This window comes from Arachis duranensis, chromosome 6 (assembly GCF_000817695.3).
Source record: "Arachis duranensis cultivar V14167 chromosome 6, aradu.V14167.gnm2.J7QH, whole genome shotgun sequence".
In the NCBI taxonomy this organism is placed as follows: Eukaryota; Viridiplantae; Streptophyta; class Magnoliopsida; order Fabales; family Fabaceae; genus Arachis; species Arachis duranensis.
The window spans coordinates 13,237,441-13,258,999 of record NC_029777.3 but is presented as its reverse complement, the minus strand read 5'-3'; the positions used below and the strand labels follow the sequence as shown (position 1 = coordinate 13,258,999).

At 37.1% G+C, this 21,559-nt stretch overlaps 3 protein-coding genes across 4 annotated transcripts in view; all 3 read right to left on the bottom strand.

Annotated features, from left to right (window-relative positions):
- The window catches only part of LOC107492739 (mediator of RNA polymerase II transcription subunit 33A-like), a 9,875-nt gene extending 5,354 nt beyond the window's left edge, over positions 1–4,521 (bottom strand). Inside the window, exons 1-6 of one of the 2 annotated variants that reach the window (XM_021126572.2) lie at positions 4,118–4,521; positions 3,530–3,640; positions 2,926–3,273; positions 2,499–2,812; positions 1,993–2,084; positions 1,331–1,688 (exon numbers count right to left, since the gene is read on the bottom strand). In XM_021126572.2, coding sequence (XP_020982231.2) covers positions 1,331–1,688; positions 1,993–2,084; positions 2,499–2,812; positions 2,926–3,273; positions 3,530–3,640; positions 4,118–4,410 — 1,516 coding nt within the window. In that variant the 5' untranslated portion in view covers positions 4,411–4,521. Of the gene's footprint in view, positions 1–1,330; positions 1,689–1,992; positions 2,085–2,498; positions 2,813–2,925; positions 3,285–3,529; positions 3,641–4,117 lie in introns of those variants that run through there. The other variant, XM_021126573.2, reaches the window with a different exon arrangement.
- A 3,154-nt stretch (positions 4,522–7,675) lies between these two features.
- On the bottom strand, positions 7,676–10,526 carry LOC107492836 (sm-like protein LSM2). The gene is made up of 3 exons (XM_021126570.2): positions 10,433–10,526; positions 10,129–10,287; positions 7,676–7,913 (listed from the first exon to the last, which is right to left on the bottom strand). Exons 1-3 carry the CDS (start codon positions 10,433–10,435, stop codon positions 7,794–7,796), a joined length of 282 nt encoding a protein of 93 aa, XP_020982229.1. The 5' UTR covers positions 10,436–10,526; the 3' UTR covers positions 7,676–7,793.
- A 6,116-nt stretch (positions 10,527–16,642) lies between these two features.
- On the bottom strand, positions 16,643–19,910 carry LOC107492835 (BTB/POZ and MATH domain-containing protein 2). The gene is made up of 4 exons (XM_016113884.3): positions 19,087–19,910; positions 17,949–18,297; positions 17,491–17,767; positions 16,643–17,190 (listed from the first exon to the last, which is right to left on the bottom strand). The coding sequence occupies exons 1-4, from the start codon at positions 19,512–19,514 to the stop codon at positions 17,003–17,005; spliced, it is 1,242 nt and encodes a 413-aa protein (XP_015969370.1). The 5' UTR covers positions 19,515–19,910; the 3' UTR covers positions 16,643–17,002.
- Positions 19,911–21,559: the final 1,649 nt, after the last annotated feature.

Genomic DNA, 21,559 nt, shown 5'->3' with positions numbered 1-21,559 from the left:
GTCATTTTTTAGAGAACCTAATGTTTGAATCGTTGATTTAAAAAAAATGAGTGGGATAGGCTCTACATAAGGATTAAAAATAGTAGATTTGTCTAGTTCACATGGAAAGCAGGTGGAGAGGAAGAAAGAGAAGACTAAAAAAGGCAGAGCTCTGAGGATTTTGTGACGATGGCTGACTGAAAGGAGGGAGGGGATGATGACAAGGGAATAGTCCAGAATAGGCATCGGATTAGCATAAGTTATGACATAGAAAGAAGAGAGGCGAAGGAAAAGAGGATAAAGTGGTTGTGTGTCATGCAACTTGGACTAGGCCGCCACAAAGGGAGCCAGCATTGATTTAAAACTACAATGATAGATAGCCATTCTGAGCTAGATACTCAAGGCCCTTGTGCTTTCTTTAGAGTGTTTACCTCAAATTTGCAGTCAAATGACCTAAATTTGAGTTTATGGGTGTCGATTGAACTAAGAAAAGGAAAACAAAAACAATAAAAAACTTTAACGCACATACTAATCACCAGTCAAGTTACTTGTGAAATTGTTATTCATACGGTGATATGATGGGTGTGAGAGCGAGGTTCAAGAAGCGAGATGATGCAAAGGAGGGAAGGCTACTAATTAATTAATGGAACAGTTAAATAAAGTATCATCTCAGAACTTTTAAGGGGCTTAAGCTTGTAGAATAAGATCTGCGGCGTTCATGTCAGTGCTTTCTCTCCATGGTTCTATTCTAGTGATGTGTACGAGAACATGGGTCTATGGAATATGCCATTGCCTCTTAATGGAATAACCAAATTCACCAAACCAATCTGATTGAAGTCATCATGAGAAGAAGTTGGTCTTTCTTCGCTAACACTATGGTAGAGTTATTGCTATGCAAAAGCAAATTTAGGTGGAGTAATGATTGTTTGATTTATGAAATGATGGATATTGTGATCTAAATGGTTGCTGTAATCAGCTGTAGCCAAAACTGGATTTTAGCTATAGAGTTATGGATACCATGTTAATATTCTGTGAGTTGTAAGAAAGTGCAGAAAACTAGAAAAAAATGAGAGGGAATATAAGAACCATGTTTGGTAGAAATCCAATAATAATCATTAGAGAATAACTATGATAAAATTATATACAAGAATTTCTATTAATAACTCTTAGTTATAATTTAATAGAGATCAATATGGACCCTCTCATATTTTTCTTTCCCTTCTTTTCCATATATTCTTTGAACTATTTTATCGAGTCCTGTCTCGTAGCTTAATGCTAGGTGGCTGTGATGAAGTTTCCAATAAAAAAGAAAGGTGTAAGTTTTGTAACCAACATAGAGAGGAATACTTACAGCATTTTGTCGGTAAGTCATTCACGCTTATACTCTCCAAGACCTCACTGCCAACGGAGTTTCCAGCTAAGAACATAATAGCCTTGGCAGCAGCTTTATTGGCTTCCGAAAGAAAAGATTGAGGTGGAGTCAGTAAGAACTCATAATCACCCAATAGCTGTAAGCTGGCAATCAATTCTCCACGACACTTCCCCAAAGTTGGTTTATCTTTTCTTTGATTGGCAGGGCTACATTCAGCTTCCTCAATCAAACTTTCCTCTTCGTCAATAATATGAGCGACCACAAGGGTTATAATGCTCAATAACATACACATGCAAGTATGAAGGTGAGGTACAGGACCTTCAGTTGAATCCCTCTCCTAAAATAACAGGTGAAAAATATAAGTAGCATTATTTGAAAAGGGTGTAGATTCCAAATGCAAAAACTTTCCAGAGCCATTTTTTTCCTTTGTAAATAAAAAACACTTGATCAATTAAATGTAGAACTGCAGCTGCCAACACATCCAAAGCAAATGTAAATGACATGCCAGCATAAGCTTCCCTTATAATAAAAAAGATGATTATATCACCAGCTCATACACATGAATAAATTCATGAAGCCATTTCACAATAAAAAAAAATAATCAGTTTCCCATCACTTCTGTTGTATTAACCCATACATACCCTTTGAACCAACCGCAATGCTGCAATCCATAAACCTAAAAATGCACTGTGCCAAGTACTTCCATTTACAGCATGTAAAACCTTCACCAAACCTGCAATAAAAACTTAAAATAAATTTCCAGTAAAAAAAAGGCTTGAAGTAAATAAAACTGCCAAGTACTTCCATTCAAAATAAGTGTTCAGTATTAAATATTATATAACAATGAGATTGAGCATTTGTATGGGGGTTCAAACCCTTGACTGCCAAATAATTGAGAGGTTTTCTTTTCATGTTAAAGTGGGCAAGCAAAAAATGGTCAATTTGTGCTACAAATTGTGTTATGCGAGGTTTTGAAATAAAGCTTTGGGCTAGCGTGAGATTATTTAGAGGTTGATTGATACTATTTGTACATTTTAATATTGGTGCTTTTGTTGATATTCAAATGTAGGCAACTAACAGAATCATGGCTTTACATGTATCGATTTGAGTTGTTTCACCACTATGATAAAAATAATACCGATCATACCAGTAACAATTTTAATAGCACTAAGTGCTGAGACATTAGCTCCACCCAAAGCATCTTCAAGGATAAGATCAATAGGAAGCCATTGCAAAGAACAACTATCACCAAAAGATTGACCAGCAAAACAGATCTGAGAACCAGCAACCATGAACACATTAGCCTTAGATGTTGTTTTGCTTTGATGAGATATGCCTTTATAGATATTTTCCATTAAAAGCAAAAGGGCCTCCGGAGTAATATGTTTTGAGCTCCTCAAAACTGAAGAGTTTGATACAAGCAGATGCATTTGGCGAATGAAAAATCCCCAATGAGATGGCCTACAAAATATAATTTTTCTTCAGTCAGCGAGCGTTCCAGCACTTAACTGAGATTCACCCAATGGGCATTGTTCACCTCATAAATGCAAAGTACACCATAATTAAGTTCTTACATGTTTTGATGAACTAAGGAAAGGATCCTTGAAGTAATTTTGTTTTGCAAAAATTCTGCAACGATCTCAATAGCCATTGCTGTATTTTCTCTCTGCAATTCCCCCCTTTGCTCAGTTTTTTTTCCAGCGAAGCAATCAGGACTTCCAATATTCATATCATCTGACCTCCTTAGCCATCTAGGATTATCCTCCGATGCATGATCCAGTAATCCTTCATCATCTAGTAATGCTTCAAGTAACTGCCAAACAATTGAGAAGACAAACTCAACTAGAACAACTCCAGGCTCACAATCCTTTCGGTTATATACTTGGGAGAGAAGAAGAACTTCATCAATTGATGTCATAATCCTGCACAATCACTATGAAACATTACTATTAGCATTCAATGCAATAATATCATCCAAGAAAATATTATCCCTATTCATGGGGTAGAAGGTTTGAAGGCACACTATGTTAAAGAAACATTAAAACCCACATAACCCGGCTTCTAAAAGCAAGGCGTAGAAGCAAGGCCTTGTGGGCCCTAATGTTCAACTTTTAACATATTATAAAAGACAACCCAACAACATAATTCACAGAAAACTCCTTTGGAATTGAACCTCACTTTTCATAGTTTGGGGAATTGATATGAGAGGCGAGCATAAAAGCATTTCGCTTTAGGAGTTCCATATAAAGTCTGTAAGCTACTGGATGGAGTTGCCTGCTTGGAACAACCCTGCAGTCATGGGAAAAAGAAGTTGTAATTTAACAAGGAAGAAAAATAAGAAACTCCGAGAGATAACATGATGTTAGGCAAAGCTTTCCCTTAAAGATGCAGATATAATACAGAAGACAGCTGATTAGCTATCTATGTCACTGAAAAGCTACTTCAATCGCCAGCAAGGTCATAACTCCAAAAGGACACAAAAATACATACATGAGAAAGTTCAGAAGACCACCCCCAGACCCCCCCAAACCTTCTACTGCCTCAAATGGTTTCTTTCTATTCAATAATTATGAAGTGCAACCAATTTGATTCCAAGCAACTTTTTCGTGCGAAGCAGAGCAACATACAAACTTGCATTCACGAAATACAGTTACACAGATACATACACATACAAATATCCAATCATACGCGCTGCTGATATACTAAGCATTTCATAAAGTATACACATTACAGTAACAAATATTGATAATAATAATGAGGAGTTACGTGGCGGAGAGAAGAGCGAGGAGGAGCAAGGGAGGGACGATGTTGAGAGAGATGGCTCTTTCTAGAAACTTCCACGCGGTGGGGCAGTGATTCTTCCAGAAGAAATGAGACACGAGGTGGTGGGCGAGCTCCACGGAAGGAAGGATCACGGTGGAGGATCGGAGCATGGCGGCGAGCTCCGAGGCCCACAGGTTAGGGTCGGAGTTCCGTTGCTGAGCCAGCTCAGTGTGCCGAAGCACCGCGTCCCAGAGGCTCGGTTGATCAGTAGCGCTGGTTTGCGCGGGAACCGCCATACGAGAAAAATGAAAAGAGACCACGAGAAATTGAAATACAGAGAGAAGAGAAGAGAAGAAGAAGAAAACAAAATAAAATGCGGAACGCGCAATGGAGAGAGAGCGAGTGAGATTGTGAGAAGAGCGTTTAGTTTGAGTGTGTGTGTTTTTGTTGTGCATGGGAACGAGAATGAATTATGTTAGGGTCGGTTGCGTGACAGATTTCTCTTCTTCAAACCTTTCCCTCTTTTATTCAGCCAAATGGCTTTCTTCCTGCATTTAATTATGAACGACTATTATACCTGGACGTCAAAATTATTCTTTAATTCATTCACCAATATAAAATTTATATTAAAAATAAATTAAATCATATATATATAAATATATTAATAATTAATTTTAATATATAAATAATATTTTTAAATTACATTTAGAACATTTTTTTAAAAAGTACTGAAAATCAACAAAAGACATTTAAATTCTTAAAATTAAGAAAATTCAAAATTTATTTTAAAAAATATATAAATTTAAATTTAATAAAAACATTTTAAATAGATTGTATATTAGACTTGTTAAGCAATTTATTATAATATTATTTGAAATTCACTGTTATAATGTTCATTTTTTAACACTGTTCTAAAACTATTTGATTCATTAATGTACTATTTAGAATTTACGATGACTATTTACAAAATTATGTAAAGATAATAAATAAAAATTATTCAATGACTTATATGCCATATTTCTTTCAGTTTTTAAAACATGCCTATTTATAATATTTAACTAACATTTTTTCTATTATGTTTTTAAGGAGATTTCTAAATCATTTATAAAATATTGTGTGTTTATTAGTACTCTATGGATGGTTATAATTAATTCTATGGGAGAATAATCAATTTATATAACTTTTTTTCTCTCTCCAGTTTACCCGGAAAAAGTTCTTAATATGTGTGTTATTGTTTGGTTTCAAAGAAATAAAAGAATATAACTTTAGGGTCTGCTACACATACAAGTAAAAAGGCCGTACAAGTTATCAGCCCAAATTTCATTAACACGCGCATTAAATCATTTTGAATGGAGCGTAATTACACGCGCCCCACTCAAACGGTTCCTCTTCGTCTTCTTCTTCTTCTTCTCTTCTTCTTCTTCTTCCTCTTCCTCTTCCTCTTCCTCTTCCTCTTCCTCTTCGTTTTTTTTTTCGATTTTCATGGTTTCTGAAATTCTTCTTCTTCTTCTTGTTGCACGTTCTTCTTCCTCTTACTCTTCTTCTTCTCCTTTTCTTTCGTTTCTGCACGTTCTTCTTCCTCGTTTTCCTCTTTTTCTTCTTCTTCTTCATTTACGTCTTTTCTCTATGTTTTCTCTTTTTTTTTTCGATTTTTCATGGTAAAATCGTTTTTGAAGAAGAAGAAGCAGCAGAAGATGAGGAGGAGAAAGAGAAAGAGTTCTGAATTATGCATAAGATGTACTTCAACGAATTTTGGGTGTATTTTTTTAAATCCTTTGGGTGTATTTTCTGTAACCCTTTGGGTGTATTCCTATAATTGTTTGGGTGAATTCTTGTAACCGTTTGGGTGTATTTTCTGTAATCCTTTGGGTGCATTTCTGTAATCATTTGGGTGTATTTGAGTGATATCTGACTGATATCTATGGGTATATCTGACTCATATCTATGGGTGTATTTTACTAATATCTATGGGTGTATTTTTCATTTCAGAAAAAATGACAAGCATTACAGAAATACACCCAAACGATTACATAAAATACACCCAAGAGATTACAGACGATTACATAAAATACACCCAAGAGATTACAGAAATACACCCAAACGGTTACAGGAATTCACCCAAACGATTATAGAAATACCCTAATTAGCCTAAGCCTTACCTCGCGTCGTAAAGCCAAGGTTAATCAGAGATTACGACAGTTCTAAACTCAAACATAATATATATATAAAGAATAGTATAATCTAGAAGCCCGATAAAAGATATAGCTCAAAAACAGAATTTCGAAGCACAAACGTACTAACGGAGCTACTAGCTTAAGGCATAAGAAACAGAGAAGATATAACAAAAGATAAGTATATAATATCATAGGGAACTAGTCACGACTCGCGGAGTTTAAGCCGGCTAGCCATATACTGATATACAAAACTATACAGTGAAAGAGAAGAACGTGCAACAACAAGAAGAAGAAGGTGCAATAAAAACGTGCCGTAACAGTATGTGGAGGAACTAACGTCAACGACGAAGAACAAACCAGTGAGAAAGGAGGAGAAAAGAACGATCAAAAAAGAAGGAGAAGAAGAAGGGAGAAAAGGGATGTAGCGCGTGTAAGGAACGTAGCACTTGCAGCGAATTTTGGGGATTAGAGTTTAAATCGCTTGTACGCAGAGTTTTTCCATAACTTTAATACAATGACAAGTTTTATATAGTCATTTAATTAAATTTATAGGCTTAAATAATTTTTGAAGTACTAAATTAAAAAATTAATTATTTTTATAGTTAATGTGACAATACACAATTAATCGTGTGTGAAACTTTTTTTCCACCAAAGATCTATAAAATTCAATAAAAGATGTTTTTATAGCTTACGAAAATTCATTATTTCTGCACGTGTTAATTTATTTGTCGAATATAGAAAATAGAATGTAATTGAGTAAGAATAACAGGTTTTTCTTCAGAAAATAATTTTTCTCTGATGGATATATTCTAGAGATTAGAGGCTAATCTTGTTTAATCATACGACACGTAAAGTAATAAATCTTCCATTTTCTGCTATGTGCTATCTCATACGATATTTGTCTCTCGTTCTGACATAACGTTAATGCAATTATGACAGTGAATTCATATATGGTTATCACTTAGGTCCAACTTTTAAGTTCTTTTAAGTAGATGATTTATAAAACAACGTAACATTTGACGAGTTTGCAAAGTCATAGACTTGGGCACAAATATTTCTTCGAATCTAAGTTCAATACATTCCATTAAGAAAAAGGGTTGACAAAGCATAGTAAAATAATAATACAAAAATAATTATTTTGCAATTACATGGTGGTACTCACATAACATTTACATAAGATAACCCCTTAACAACCTGTCTGGTCAATTTTTATCTTAACAATCCTCACATAATTACAGGTAAGAACCAGTAACTATCACTGAAGTTCAGTCACCATCCATCATACTTTGAAACAAGGCAACAAGGGCAAGGAAAAGAGAAACTCAGTTATCACTTTGTCATAGTAAAAATTGGACAATGCTATCAAGAGAATAGAAGGATAAAGGAATGCAGTTAAAAAGCCTCAACATCTGTTAAGTGTTTCTTTCTTTATCCGAAACCAAAATATCCATGACATTTCAATCCAAACAGACTACAACAGAAAGATACACTATAAGAATAACCGGTTAACCACCCCGAGCTTCTCTCCTAGTGGCATCGTGCAATAGTTCAACGTCCACGCCTTCTGGAGGTAATTGCACGTATCTGACCACTGAACCTCTGATGAAGCAGTTCCTCACAGAAAGCTGAGATCAAAGAGTAACATACATTATATATAAACTCATCATATTCATAGTTATGTAATTGCTAGACTGGATGCATGAAAGCAAGGATGATTATAACATGAAGAATCAACACTGAAGCTAGTTACAGTATACATGCCAAATTGAGACAATAAAATATAACATAATTAACAAGAGAAGAACATAGCTTCAGATTGCAGAATGAAACACGTGATAATCAAAGAAACCTGTACGAACTCCACAGACTATATCCTACTACCAAGTTCCTTTATACACATTACACAAAGCCATGACCTATAATCCTTTCGCAAAGTAATTTTAAAGCGAGTATCTCTCACTCATATATTCTATTACAGAAGCGTGCTTTATTTATTTATCTTGTCTTCTCCCTCACCATCTAACCTCATAACAACACATCAACTCATTATTATATCCCTTCTCTCTCTCTTTTTTTTTTTTTCATGGCATACATCAATAGCCAAAATTTCAGGCCATTCGAGTACAAAAATTGGGGGCAAAACCTTCAAATGCAAATTCATAAACTCCCAAATCTTTCCAAATTCCAATAGTCTACAAGACATTACCATTTCAATTATTAACATAACGGAAATAAGGAAGACAAGCATTGACAGCCTGCAAAATCCCCGAGTTCTCATTCCACCCTAGTACAACTCCTATAGGCCTAAGGCTAATAATAGGAGAACAAAAACGGAGTGGCTTAGAATGGGAAAGAGACTTTGATAAAATTGTATGTTCAGAAGTTTCTCTGGAAGTGAGTGAAATTGCCATCAAAGAAAACCGAGAACGCGAGACAACCCCTCAGCAATTCAAAACAATGAATTTTATGATTCCCACTGTGTATTCAAGCTTCTCTCCCTTCTCTTCTCCTATCAAACAATAAAGTGCCCTATAATCGTTAACTCCAATCCTCATCTTTCTTTTCTACTCCATTAATGACCATTGTCTTCCATCATCTGCAAACTCCCATACATACTAACACACACTCATATGAAACACATTAAAAATGTAGAAGGGAATCGATGAAATAACAAACAACCCTGAAACTTGACGTGGCTCTCAAAATAATCAACAAAGCAGACCATATACAATCTCATATTAAAGTTCCAATTGGAACCCAATAGGGTGTCTCAATGCATGAGGCTACTACTAGGTGTAGTCTAAAAAGGGCAGATGGACACAGCCTTACCTCTTCAAACCTAAAGCTTGTTTCCAGATCTGAACCAATAACCTCTTATTACAAGACAACAACCTTATTGTGTGTCAACTGTCAAGGCTCACCCTCTATTAGAACTGAAGGGATCCTAAAATTCCACCCGATGTTCCCTTGAAAGAGTACACACAGTCCTACCAGAGCACGCAAAGGAACTATTTGCAGGATTTTAACCCATGGCCTCTAACCCATAACTCATGCAGCAACAATTGTACTTTTGTACCGTGGCTAAACCTCAATAAAACAAATAGAAATTTCACACAAATATAAAGAACAGATAGAAGGAGTCGAACCATAATACTACAACATGAAAAGTTTAAAGGAGAAACTTACATCCCTCCCTGTCTGAATCACATAAGAAAGAAAATTAAAGACCATGATCCTTATAATCATTAGTTTGTTAAGGTAAGTGTTAGGCTTAGCAGTTGAAGAAACATAATAACTTACTATGAGTTATGGTCACATTAAGTAAGCAACAATCCCACAAAAACAGTAAGTTACAATCAGTACAATACCATGAGTCATGACCATAGTTCTACTTATTCTTCACTTCTATGATCTGTCTATTTAAATAAGAAAACCCCCTTCATACAGGGTTTTGTAATTCACTTTCACCTACAACCAAATCCATATCTCAAAATTAACCAACCTCTGGCACACTAATACACATTCGATTGAAGAATAATCTTATTCACATACACAAGAAGCACCTAATTGCTTTGATACTTCATCAAGCAATGGTCAGCATTAAGCAATCCGGTTGGCAGAACATTAAAGTACACAAATTTGACAGAATACTCAATATGGTTTGCCATAAATCAAATAAATGTTAAAAAGATTCCAATCATTAACAGGAATTATCAACAATATCAGCGACTATAATACCGAGAAGTCCATTGATCATGAATTCAAAGTTTTTGCAATGCAAAACCCCATAAACCCTAAAACTGAGGACGGAAAAAGGATAAACCCTAGAAAGAAGCATACCATATGGGGGTACTTGTCTTGGTCAACGACGCGAGTGTTCTCGAGCTTGATGTTGAGGTACTGGTCAACGGAGTGAAGAGTGCCCCTTATGGCCAAATCGTTCTTGAGCTCCACCGTTACTTCTCTTCCCACCAAATCCTTGAAGTACGAGAAGAACAACTACACCCGCCCAAAAACCGGGGGGAAAAAAGGAAAAAGGAACATACTTTAGGACCCGTCGTGACAAAAAAAAAATCACAGAGATGAGAAAATCGGAAGTAGAGAGAAGAAGAAGAAGAAGAAGAAAGAACGAAAGGGACATTACCATTTTGAGAACAAAGGAAGAGAGTGCAGTAGAAAATGGGAACCAAGCACTCAAGTTGATGTAAACGTATACGCATATATGAAGATTTTCTGTTATTCCATAATTGCCCCCCGGGGCCCCACCCAAGCCCGAATGCATTTTTTTATTGAATAGAGCAAAATTAATTTATTACGAAAATAACTAAACATAATTTATTTAAGATAATAATTTTTAACTTATATGGTCACTTAATAAAAATTAAAGAAACGAAAAATATTGAGAATAATTTAATATATAAGTTTCATGAGACATACCATTTTTTAGACTATATCGAGTTAAACACCAAACTGGTCCTGAGATTCACAAAATGCACCGATTTAGTCTCTGACTTTCCAATTGCACTAATTAAGTCCTCCAGATTGAAAAAATTGCATCAACGTGGTCTCCCTTATATTTTTCGGTCAGATTTCTTACCGGCATGAGTGACGTGGCTAATGAGTGCCACGCTGGAGTGTGTAACGGTTGGTTGACGTGGCAAATGAAACTTTATGCACCAATTTGGTCCCTAATCCCTTTTTAAACCCTAACTCAGAAGTAGCGCAGCACATCTTCTTCTTCTTCTTCTTCCCTACTCATTCTCGTACCCATTGCTTTGCTGGTTGGAGGATGGTTGGACGTGCAGACGAAGGAAAGGGAAGTTCTATGCGATCAACCACAAGGAAGCCAAGTCAGAGTAGAGGCATGCGAGTACCAGATCGGTGTGGGTGTGGGCAACAACCTGTGCTCCGATGGTTTGGAACGGAAACCCACCCAAATAAGCCCTTCTTTTGATGCCCAAATTACAACGTGAGTGTTTCCTGAAGATTTGTTGTTGACTATTTTGATGGTGACTGTTAAATTTCATGTTCACAGAGTAGTGGAAGAAGATGGTGTGGGTTCTTTCGATGGGCAGACATTGTAGAAGATGATAAAGGATATTTGGAAGACACTGCTGCATACAAGAATGAAGAAGTGAGCGTCAGTCTTGCTTTGAGGATTGGCAATTTGGAGGCTGAGTTAAAGACCCAGAAATATTTGATACAAATGTTAGGATTGCTGTTTTTTTTCTATGTTAGTTGTTGTTTTAGTTGTGATGGTAAAAATGTAAGAACTTGTTTTAGTTGTGATGGTAAAAATGTAAGAACTGTGCTTGAAAGCATCTGTTAATGAATGTATGGGAACTGTTTAGCTTATTGGTGTGTTATTTGTAGATAGATATAAGAAAAATAGAATCCAAACTAAATGAACAGAAGAGGAAATTGATAATAGTAGTTGTAGATTATAAACAAGACAATAATCAATGTAACACAGTTGCAGTTGATCACATAAGGATAAACATACTGAAACAGCTACCTTCGAGCATAAACTCCCTTAAACTATCTACTACCAAAAAACCAAAATAAACCATACAGTCTAGCCAAAATAACAAATCCCATGTATATTGTTAAATCCAAAATAACAAAAAATTCAAAATATCAATCAATGCCCAAATCTCATGTATATTGTTAAACCAGCTGTTAGAACATCCAAAATCAAAGGTTTTTCTTCCTTGGTGTCTTGAACTGTGATGTTGGAACAAACTTCATGAACCTTGCCAACCTTGAAGATGTGGCTGCACTTGCTCCTTGCATGGGATCGACTGAAGTAGTTATTGGTTGTGATGAGTTCCTCCGTTTGGTTGGCAATTTAGGTGGCCTTGTTGTTGGTGGTGGTGGTGCCTGCGTAAAGTGTAATAAGTTGTATGAGTTAGTGTGAAAAGGAAAGTTAAATCTAGGAAGTAAACAATAAATATTTTGGGATCTTTTATACCTCATCTTGTGTTCCACCATAGCTTGGTTGGGACAATTCAACCTCTTCATCTTGCGGTGCAGACACTGGTGGTGGAATATCAGTTGCTGGAGGTGCCGGATTGGTAGTGTTGCTTGCTTCAGCTGCAGGTGTACTCCCAGTATGAGTAGCTTTGGCCTAGGCCACTTGTTAAGGTATGTCCATGCTTCCTCACTGACTCTTTTGATCTTGTCCATGTTGCCAATAAAATCTTGGAAAGTGGTTGACCTTGCAGCATCCCAAAGGAGTCTCCGCAGCTCAAGATCCTTCCACTGTTTGTTGAAGTTTCGCCACAGGTGCCATACACAGAAACGATGGTGGACCTGTGGCATGACCTCCTCCACAGCCGAAATCAACCCCTGCAATTGATGGAAAGATATAGCAGACACCAAAGAACCAAAATAACCAAACATCAATAACCAACCACCCTAAATAATCAATAACCAACCACCCTAAATCAGCATACCACCTAAATAATCAAACTACTTAAATAACCAAAGACCCTAAATATTCAGACAACCTAAATAACCAAACAACCTACATAATATACATAACAAGTGAAATCAGCAAGTTGCAATTGTCCATACCAAATAAAACATAAAACCAAATAGTTTAAACACTAAACAGATATACATTTTGCTTACAATATAAACTGTCTAACTTTCTGCATATCAGAAATGAAACACCACCCATTAGCCTTATAATCTCCTAAATCTTCGTGGAGTAACTCCAAAAACCATTTTTAGTTCTCCTTGTTTTCAATATTGACTATAGCCCAAGCAACCACATAAATGTGGTGATTTGCATCTTGTGCGACAACTGATAATATCTGTCCACCAATCTGCGTCTTTAGAAATGCTCCATCGAGGCCGATTAAAGGTCTACACCCAGCTTTAAACCCATTCTTGCAACCACCAGGCAGATGTACATTTTATCAAACATTACTTGCCCGTCAGGCAATGGAGTAACCCCAATCTTTACAGTGGATCCCGGATTGGTCTTTAGCAACGTTTCAGCATAATCCCTTAACAAGGCATATTGTGCCTTTTCATCCCCGTATACAACATTTCTTGCATCAGCCAAGGCTCGTGCTAATGAATTCCTATGCAAGATGAGATCACACTTTGACCTAAAGTATGTTGCAGACTCACATTGCTTGAAGTTCGGATACTTTTTAACCTTTTTGACCAACTTACTTGCCAGCCAAGCTCTGTTTACAGCCCTATTAGAATTCTCTCTCGAACATGTATGATCGTCATAAAAAATCTTGATTTGCCAGCAAGAGTCCTCATGATCCCTTGAGGCGTAAACAACCCAGGAGCACTCTTCTACCTGACACACTGCCCTACACCTCACATTGTCATTCTTCACAAACTTAATCCTCCTACCCTCCTGAATGGTAAACTCTCGCACAGCATCCCTGAAGTCTTGCTTAGTATTAAACTTCATTCCCACTTGCATTTGCAACTCACCAAATCTCTGGCCCTCCTGGATGATTGAAAATTCATCTGATTCTCCATCAGATTCCAATTCATCTTCAAAATTAGGAGGAGTCTTCATCTCCTCCGAGTGCCAAGAATTGGCACCATCAGATTCTGCACCCGGGTCAAGAGCATCATACATCAATCCGTCTCCTGGACTTCCTAAAAAACCAAGGTCCACCTCTACATCAGATAAGTCTGCCACAATTGCATCATCATCTTGCATAATAGTGTCTTTATACAACTTTTCCTTTTCTTTGGCCATGGATGAGGCCTTCTGAACCTTCTTGACCTCTTTCCTAATTGGTTGTGTAACCAACTCATCATCACTACTAGAGCTGGCCTCTTGCATAGGGACATAAGAGTCATCCTCTGAAATCCCTTCATCACTGCTTGATCTGGTTGCAGTTAAATCCACATGAGAAGTTTGCTTCCCTTTGTTAGCACTCCTTAATCCCCTTTCCTGAGATCTTGTGATTCTTTTAGGTGGGTTAAATTTGGTCTTAGATTTTGAAGTAAACTTGGGCTTGGGCTTTGGTTGGATTTTCATGGGCTTCTGGTTCTGCTTGGGTTTTGGATTCTGCTTGATAGTTGGGGTTGTATTGGGCTTTGTAGTGGATGTTAGGTTGGGTATATGATGGAGTATGGGTTTCTCATGATCAGCCATTGACTTGGTGTCATCATGGATAGGTCTTGTGGTGAGGGTGTTAGCAGGAATTGGAATTGCAGTTGGACTGTTTGGAATGGGGATTAGAGTAGGAGGAACTGGGTCAGGATCACATTTGTCATGTGGCATCTCATTTAAGGTCTCCTCAGGGGTGTTCTTCTTGTTTAAGTCACCACCAGCCTCCTCTTCTTGAATATAATCCAGACACAGAACAACTTCTTTCCCCTCCATCAGTTTAGGTGTCGAAACTCCATGTTTGAAATAAACATCCACTACACCATCATTCCTCTGTGCATGTAAGCACATCTCCCTTAATTCATCATCAGTGGACAGAGCTCTCAATCCAACCTCCAAACTCCTCTCCGGAACCAGCCACCAGCACTCAACTACCTTGTCATAACCCAACTCCTTGAAATAGTTCATGACGAAGAAGACATCAAGTGTATCCTCATCTAAATCACCTAAGCAAGCTCTATTGTCAGGTGAGTAAAATAACTCCCCATCAACATTCTTCTTAAAGGTTCCCCCATGATGAAACATTATATCCAGCAACCTCTCCATCTGTATCGAAAAAAAAATATACAACATTTTTACTAAAATATAGAATCAGCAAATACCAACAGATCATATTCCAAATTTCCTAACTAACAACTACTGCAGTCACTATGCCATTATATAAATGTCCATATTTTCGGTTTGAAAACAGAGTATTCCGATAACCCCTACTCGCACCACCCAATGCAAAAAATCCTAGCTACTAACATAGCATCCATGGTTTCCCATCAATTTACACCAATTTCCCAAGTAAAATCCATAATGATGGATACCTTACCACTACGTAGAACAGAACAAAACTATCTACTATTCTGCATGCCTACCTCTGTCACAGGGGATTCCACGCAGAATCTTTACTCCTTCCTTCACCGATCTTCAGCTAACGATGACCAGGTTCCTCTGAACTCCAGATTGTTTTACTCTGAAAAGCCACGCCAGGACTCTAGAATGCTAGGATTTGGTGCTTTCAGTTCGCAGAAGGTGAAGAAGACGAAGTGATCTTTGAATAGTGGGAGAGGGGGGGGTTTGAAAGTTTTGTAGATGCTTACTTGAAACGGTGTCGTCTATTAATGGGTTTAGCGCCAAAACCCAATACGACGTCGTTTTAGACACTCCAGCGTGGCACTCATTAGCCACGTCACTCCCGTCGGCAAGGAATCTGACAGAAAAATATTAGGGGGACCACGTTGATGCATTTTTTTTTCAATTTGGAGGACTTAATTAGTGCAATTGGAAAGTCAGGGACTAAATCGATGCATTTTGTGAATCTCAGGGACCAATTTAGTGTTTAACTCGACTATATCTGATTTCATAACTCGAGCATGTCGGCCCATAAAAGACATAGTCCAATTATATGATCGTATCCACACAAGATTCCGCATATATTTTACAAAAAAAAATTTCGAATCTTTACATATTTCTCTTCAAACTCTATAAATATAGGCTTAATACAAGCCCAAAATATCACGTCTAATCTTAATTCTAATCCTAATATCTCTTAGACTATATTAACTCTATTATCAGGAATCTTTTGCAGGTACACCTCCACCCATGTGGAGCTGCCGACCCAAAAGATGTCGACCTAAAACAAGAAGATTTGCTGCAGCTTTGTATTTTGATCTATAAATTCAGGTTCGACCACTATGAGAGGTAATCCTAATCTCACGTCCGGAACACTTACATTTTTATTATTTAACTACCAAGTATAATTACGTCACATAGTCATAGTATAGAAATTAAATCCTATATTATTTAAAATATTTTAACCCTTTCATTCTTTTGTAATGTTTTAAATTGGTTCAAGTGTTTTACAAACATGAAAATATAACGTAAGGGGGAAAAAACATACAAAATAACATGAGCCATGACCCATGAGTGAATACGCAATTGTATTGATGTTTATTTGCACTTGAGACCTTCAAGATCGATTACAAATAGAGTAAAACAAATAAGGGATTTATTGTTTTAAATACTCTGTGTTGCGTAAAAGTTTTGTTTATATCCCATTAATCATTAGTTGAGAAACATAGCAATCATGATAACGGACAAACACAAAAGGTATTGCTATAAAGATGCTTGGCACGCGTTGATACGGTGGCTTTCAATAAAGAACGCATAAAAAAGAGGTATTGGCAACATCATCGCCATAGCTAAATGGAAAGATAGGGAGAATTTCGTCAGAGGATACCTTTCTAACGTCTCTAAGATGATAACAGTAAAAGAATGCATGAACTCTGAACAGACGCTGACTGATCAGTGATCACTACTTTCAGACACGTTTCTTTCAACGAAAACGAAAACGAACTTGAAGGCATTACAGAAGACTACACAATCAAACGGAGCATTGATAGTACAACACTATCACAGATTACATTACATTTACGTCTCATACACATGAATAAGCTAAGAATTAAAAATTGACTCTAAATCCTATAAAGCTTATCTCGCTATCCTTTTTAAAAAAGGGAGAGTGAAAGAAGACTCTACAGAGAGCAATTCGAGTTGAGTACAGTGTACACAGACTTAGTTATTATAAAGCCTTTGCTTCACCCGCCTCCCATTTATGTCGCTGCCATCAAGGAGTACATCATTCCTGTGCTTGAACATCAAGTCCGAATGCTCAGTGAATCTAGCCACATACTCCAGTAGCTCTGTCAGTACAGAAGGGCAACTTTCCTTCAAGTAGTCAAACCCATCAGTTTGCATCACGGCTGAAAGTCCCAAACGGGGGAAAATACTTTAGTTTATTAAGAAATAAAGGTGGATCAATATTTCTATTCAAATCAATCCAGATTAAATTAACAAAATAATTTCCGGCATTAGGAAGCTTGCAAACCCTTTTATGAGGTGTTTGCTTACTATTATCAATGATCTCTGCACTCAAACGTTTTATATTTCTGATAAATTTTAACTTTTATAGCGGAACAACGATTTACAATTCCTAATAATCTAGTTATTTATTCTAATATTTGTGAGCAGAGCAGTAGAAATCCATGGAAGAAAATACACACCTCTGAGGTTTTCGGAGGTTGCAATAAACTTGAGACAGACTGCTTTCAGCTGAAAACAATGATGCTGCTCTGCTAAAGCTAAAGTCGTAGCCACAGTGTTTATTGCAACATCTTCACAGAGACTTGCTTCACACATCAGCCTAAGCCTCTCTAAGGCATACCGATCAGCTGCCGCTAGCAGATGTTGAGCCATCAAGGTAGTTGCCCATTTTGTGTTCAGTCCAGTTAGCTCATGCAAATCAGGTAGTGTGTCCCAGTACATATAATGAAGTGATGCCTGCAGAAAACATTTCACAGCTTACAATAATACACAAACCCGGAGTCCCAGACCTTAACCCAAAGCATATGTACATCCCCCCCCAAAAAGAAAACACCCCGATGTCCAAAACCATATTTGCCAAGCATGCAGAAACACAAAGCAAATTGAAAAAGAATAGCAAAACAGCATTTACTCATGCCTTAAAGACTGGAGCCTCCATATCTTCAACTTTTATACAATCAGTATTCTGATCTTTCATAGGACCAAAAAGTTGGGCTCTGAAAACGGGTGATCGTGCAGCTAGTACCAATTTATGGGCCGCAAAAATTTCTCCATTCACTTCAAAACTCACATCAGTTCCTCTTCCGCTTTCCAGTAGTTGACCAAATTGCTCACCAATGTTAGATGGAGGAATTCCTATAGAATAGATTCTAGGGCCTTCTGTGTGTGATCTCACCACACCAACACTACAATTCACAGATAGGCAATCATCTTTAAGGTAGTCAGATGTTTCTAGAGCCGTTCTCTTAAAGAATCGTTTGTAACCCCTGAAACACACAGCATCAGACAACCAATCAGCATTTAACAAACTCTTTGGACTGGCTTTAGGACAAAAAGTTTTGTGTGCATGGGTGCAAATAAACCAGAACAACAAAACAACAACAAAGCCTTATCCCACCTAGTGGGGTTGGCGATATAGACCAAACGATGTCATTGCGCTCTATCATGTATCATGTCTACGTAGGTCTCCTGTAACCACCTCGTGTATGGTCTTCTTGTGCATATAAACCACAACTGAGACAAATAAATTCATAACACAGAGAGAAGACAAGGGTCTGTTTGTTTTTTATTTCACTTTTAGTGTTTTCTATATCATAATTTTATGAGCTAAAAGGGAATAAGACAGTAAAAGAAATAAAATCTTGTTACACTATTTCCTCCATAAGACTCAAACCCCAAAAGCAGAGAAAACTTAGAAACATGAAATGAAATAAAAACCAACTAGTCCCCAAGAGCTCCCATAACATGAATGCCTACAAATAATCATACACGTGACAAATTTGCATATCATCGAAGTAATTGTTTCAAATGGCACAAAATTACTCATAAAACAACATGAGAATCACCTCTTCCTCTTCCTCAAATTATTATTCCATTATCTGTTTCCACAACATCAACACAAAAAGCCAGTCACACAGTTAAACCTTCTCCACACGCATATAAAACGCATACCAAATGATCAGATAACATAAATTGGTAACAACAGCATCAATCAAAATAAATAGATGCAATAAACTTCAAGCTCTAGAACTCAAATTACATAAAATTTAGCATACCACATGCTACCCCGGTACTTCAACGTGTACGGCCCGCTTTCGAGCGTCCTCTCAAAATGGCTATGGACCTTGTGCCTCTCCTTCCCGCTCTGATCCAAAAGGGTCAGCTCAAAAAGCGCCCTAACGTCGGTGCCGTCGCTGGCGAGAGCGATGAAGAGAGAAACGTAGGTGGCATTGTCCTCAACGCTCTTTCCATCAGGGTAAAAGTAGATCGCCCAATCGTACCCACCAACCGAGAACGTATCCGAGGCCACGTATTTCCCAATCCCAATCCCCTTTGAGAGAGAATACCCCGTGATCTTGAAATGATGAGACCCCCTAACTGTTTCGGTCACGGACGTAGACGACGTCGTTGCCGGAGCTGAAGACGATGACGGCGAAGCAGTACTGGAGGACGGTTTCCCGGTTTCTCGGAGAATCTTACCCATGCGCGAGAGCCACGGTAGCTAAATTGATCGAATTGTTCGGAAATTCACGCCGATCGAGGGTTTGGAGACGAACTGGGAATGGGAAATTCGGGGCGTGGATTAGAGAGTATGTGAACTCGATTGGGTGAGTAATTTGATCAGGATGCTGAGAAAATCTAGGGTTCCGTTAGGGGAATTGTCAGGTTCTGGAAGCTGAACTTCTAGGGTTTCGAATTTGGATTCCCAGAACCTAAGAGAGGGAGAAGAATAGAATAGAGAGAAAGAAAGAGAGAAGGGCACGGATTCCGTGCACAACTTAAGCTCTTGTGATTAATTTGGTTCTATGTATAATGATATCATTTATAATTTTAGATATCAACATCCAAATATTTTTTTGATGAACTACTTTTTGCATTATTTATTTAATGGGAAGAAATTGCTTCCTTCATTGACAGATTGATTTGGAGACTACTAATTTTATTTTCAAAGAACAGACTTGAAAGGTATGCTGCCTACTACCTTAGGCATTCTCTTCATTCTGTATAGAAAGAAGTATTTAATAGTTAGTGATGTTAGATATTTCTCTTTATTCGGTTGTTTTGTAGGATTTTGCATGTATTTAACTGTTCAAGGTGGTTTATGTATGTATTTTGTCGATTTTTTGCAAATCGATGGTGGTTCGATATCTAGTGGTTTGGGAGCAAAATTTACTTCTTTGTGCGAGTACCTGTTTTTTAGAAGTGTATCAAAGCGTCTTTGATTAGATAAATTTTGACAATAAAATAAAATAAATTTGTAAATTGATAAAATGCGATTTAAAAATTAAAGTTTTGAAAACTAAATAAATGGTAAATGGACAGATTTGCATAAAAATTAAAAAAAAAATAATAACAATGTTTTCGATTAAATTAAAAGACTTTAACATAAAGAACGAAAACGCAGAAAGATAAATTAGATGAACATAAAGAATACTTTGTAAATAAAGTTAATTGAAAAGTCAAATTTACATAAAGTTTAAATTGAAAGAAGAACGTGGAAGGAACCTTACAGAAAGTGTAACTCGATTGCAATCTCAAGGATTCGCTGGGATGTGAGAATGCTTAGAGTGTTTTTCTGAGTAAAAGTTCCAACATTTATTCCCTAACACTTCACAGTATTTATAGACTATCTTACATAACGGTAAATTGGATTATAATTAATTACAATTAAATGAAAAATCACAAATTTGAAATGCAATCATTCTTGGTAACCGTTTCCATTGTGTGATTGTGGATATTTTCAATATTTTTCTCGTGTGATAAAAGCCACGAATTTTCCGCTTCCATCAACACTCGAACAGCTCTTCGAAAGCTCTTCCTAATTCTTCGAATCGAGACTCTTACTCGATTTGGCTTTTCCGATCGGCAGCACAATCGAAACCTAAATTAGAGCCGATTACTTTCAACTTCATCTCGACCCTGTATCTTCTCGAAAAGGCCATACAACTTGTTTCGATTCATCTTACTTGTATCGAAAATATTTTTTCGATCAACAAATTGCCCCTTTGGATTAATGTGGTTATTTTCGACAAAATTATCGAAAATTAAAGCACTTAATCCAAAAGACACCAGTTTTTAAATCAACAATAATTATCATTAAAATCCTATTACTACTGTTTTACTCGACACGTCTCCCGAGGCTTGCGTTCTCTCTCTCACCACCTCACCTTCCCCACAAAGTTACTTCTATTCATATTCCTTCTCTAGTAACGGCTACAGTGTGTTTAAATTCATCATTCTTGTCTTTGTTCAAACTTCCTTAACCCTATCATTCTATGAGTTCTCTCTACACCTTAAGATTTTCTCACAAAATCTTTAGTCTTTATTCTTCACTGAAAATGGCTGGTTTTTCTTCCCAAACCACCACCCAAGATAAGGAAAAGGTCATGAAACAACAACGTCGTCTCCGCCAACTCTTCGCATTCTCAACCAGGTCAATGACGAGGTCATCGACGATCCCCATCTGTTATCTAAAGACACTAGAATGCTAATTCCTTTTACCATTGGAGGCGAGACACACTGTTTCTT

Excerpts from the sequence above, each read along its gene's own strand:
- LOC107492835 (XM_016113884.3), bottom strand. The coding sequence starts at position 19,514 with ATGGGTAAGATTCTCCGAGAAACCGGGAAACCGTCCTCCAGTACTGCT. Across the intron at positions 17,768-17,948 it reads TGGAGGCTCCAGTCTTTAAG|GCATCACTTCATTATATGTA; the intron begins GCATGAGTAAAT and ends TGTTTTCTGCAG. Across the intron at positions 17,191-17,490 it reads AACCTCCGAAAACCTCAGAG|CCGTGATGCAAACTGATGGG; the intron begins GTGTGTATTTTC and ends TGGGACTTTCAG.
- LOC107492836 (XM_021126570.2), bottom strand. Across the intron at positions 7,914-10,128 it reads AAGACAAGTACCCCCATATG|CTTTCTGTGAGGAACTGCTT; the intron begins GTATGCTTCTTT and ends CTTTGATCTCAG.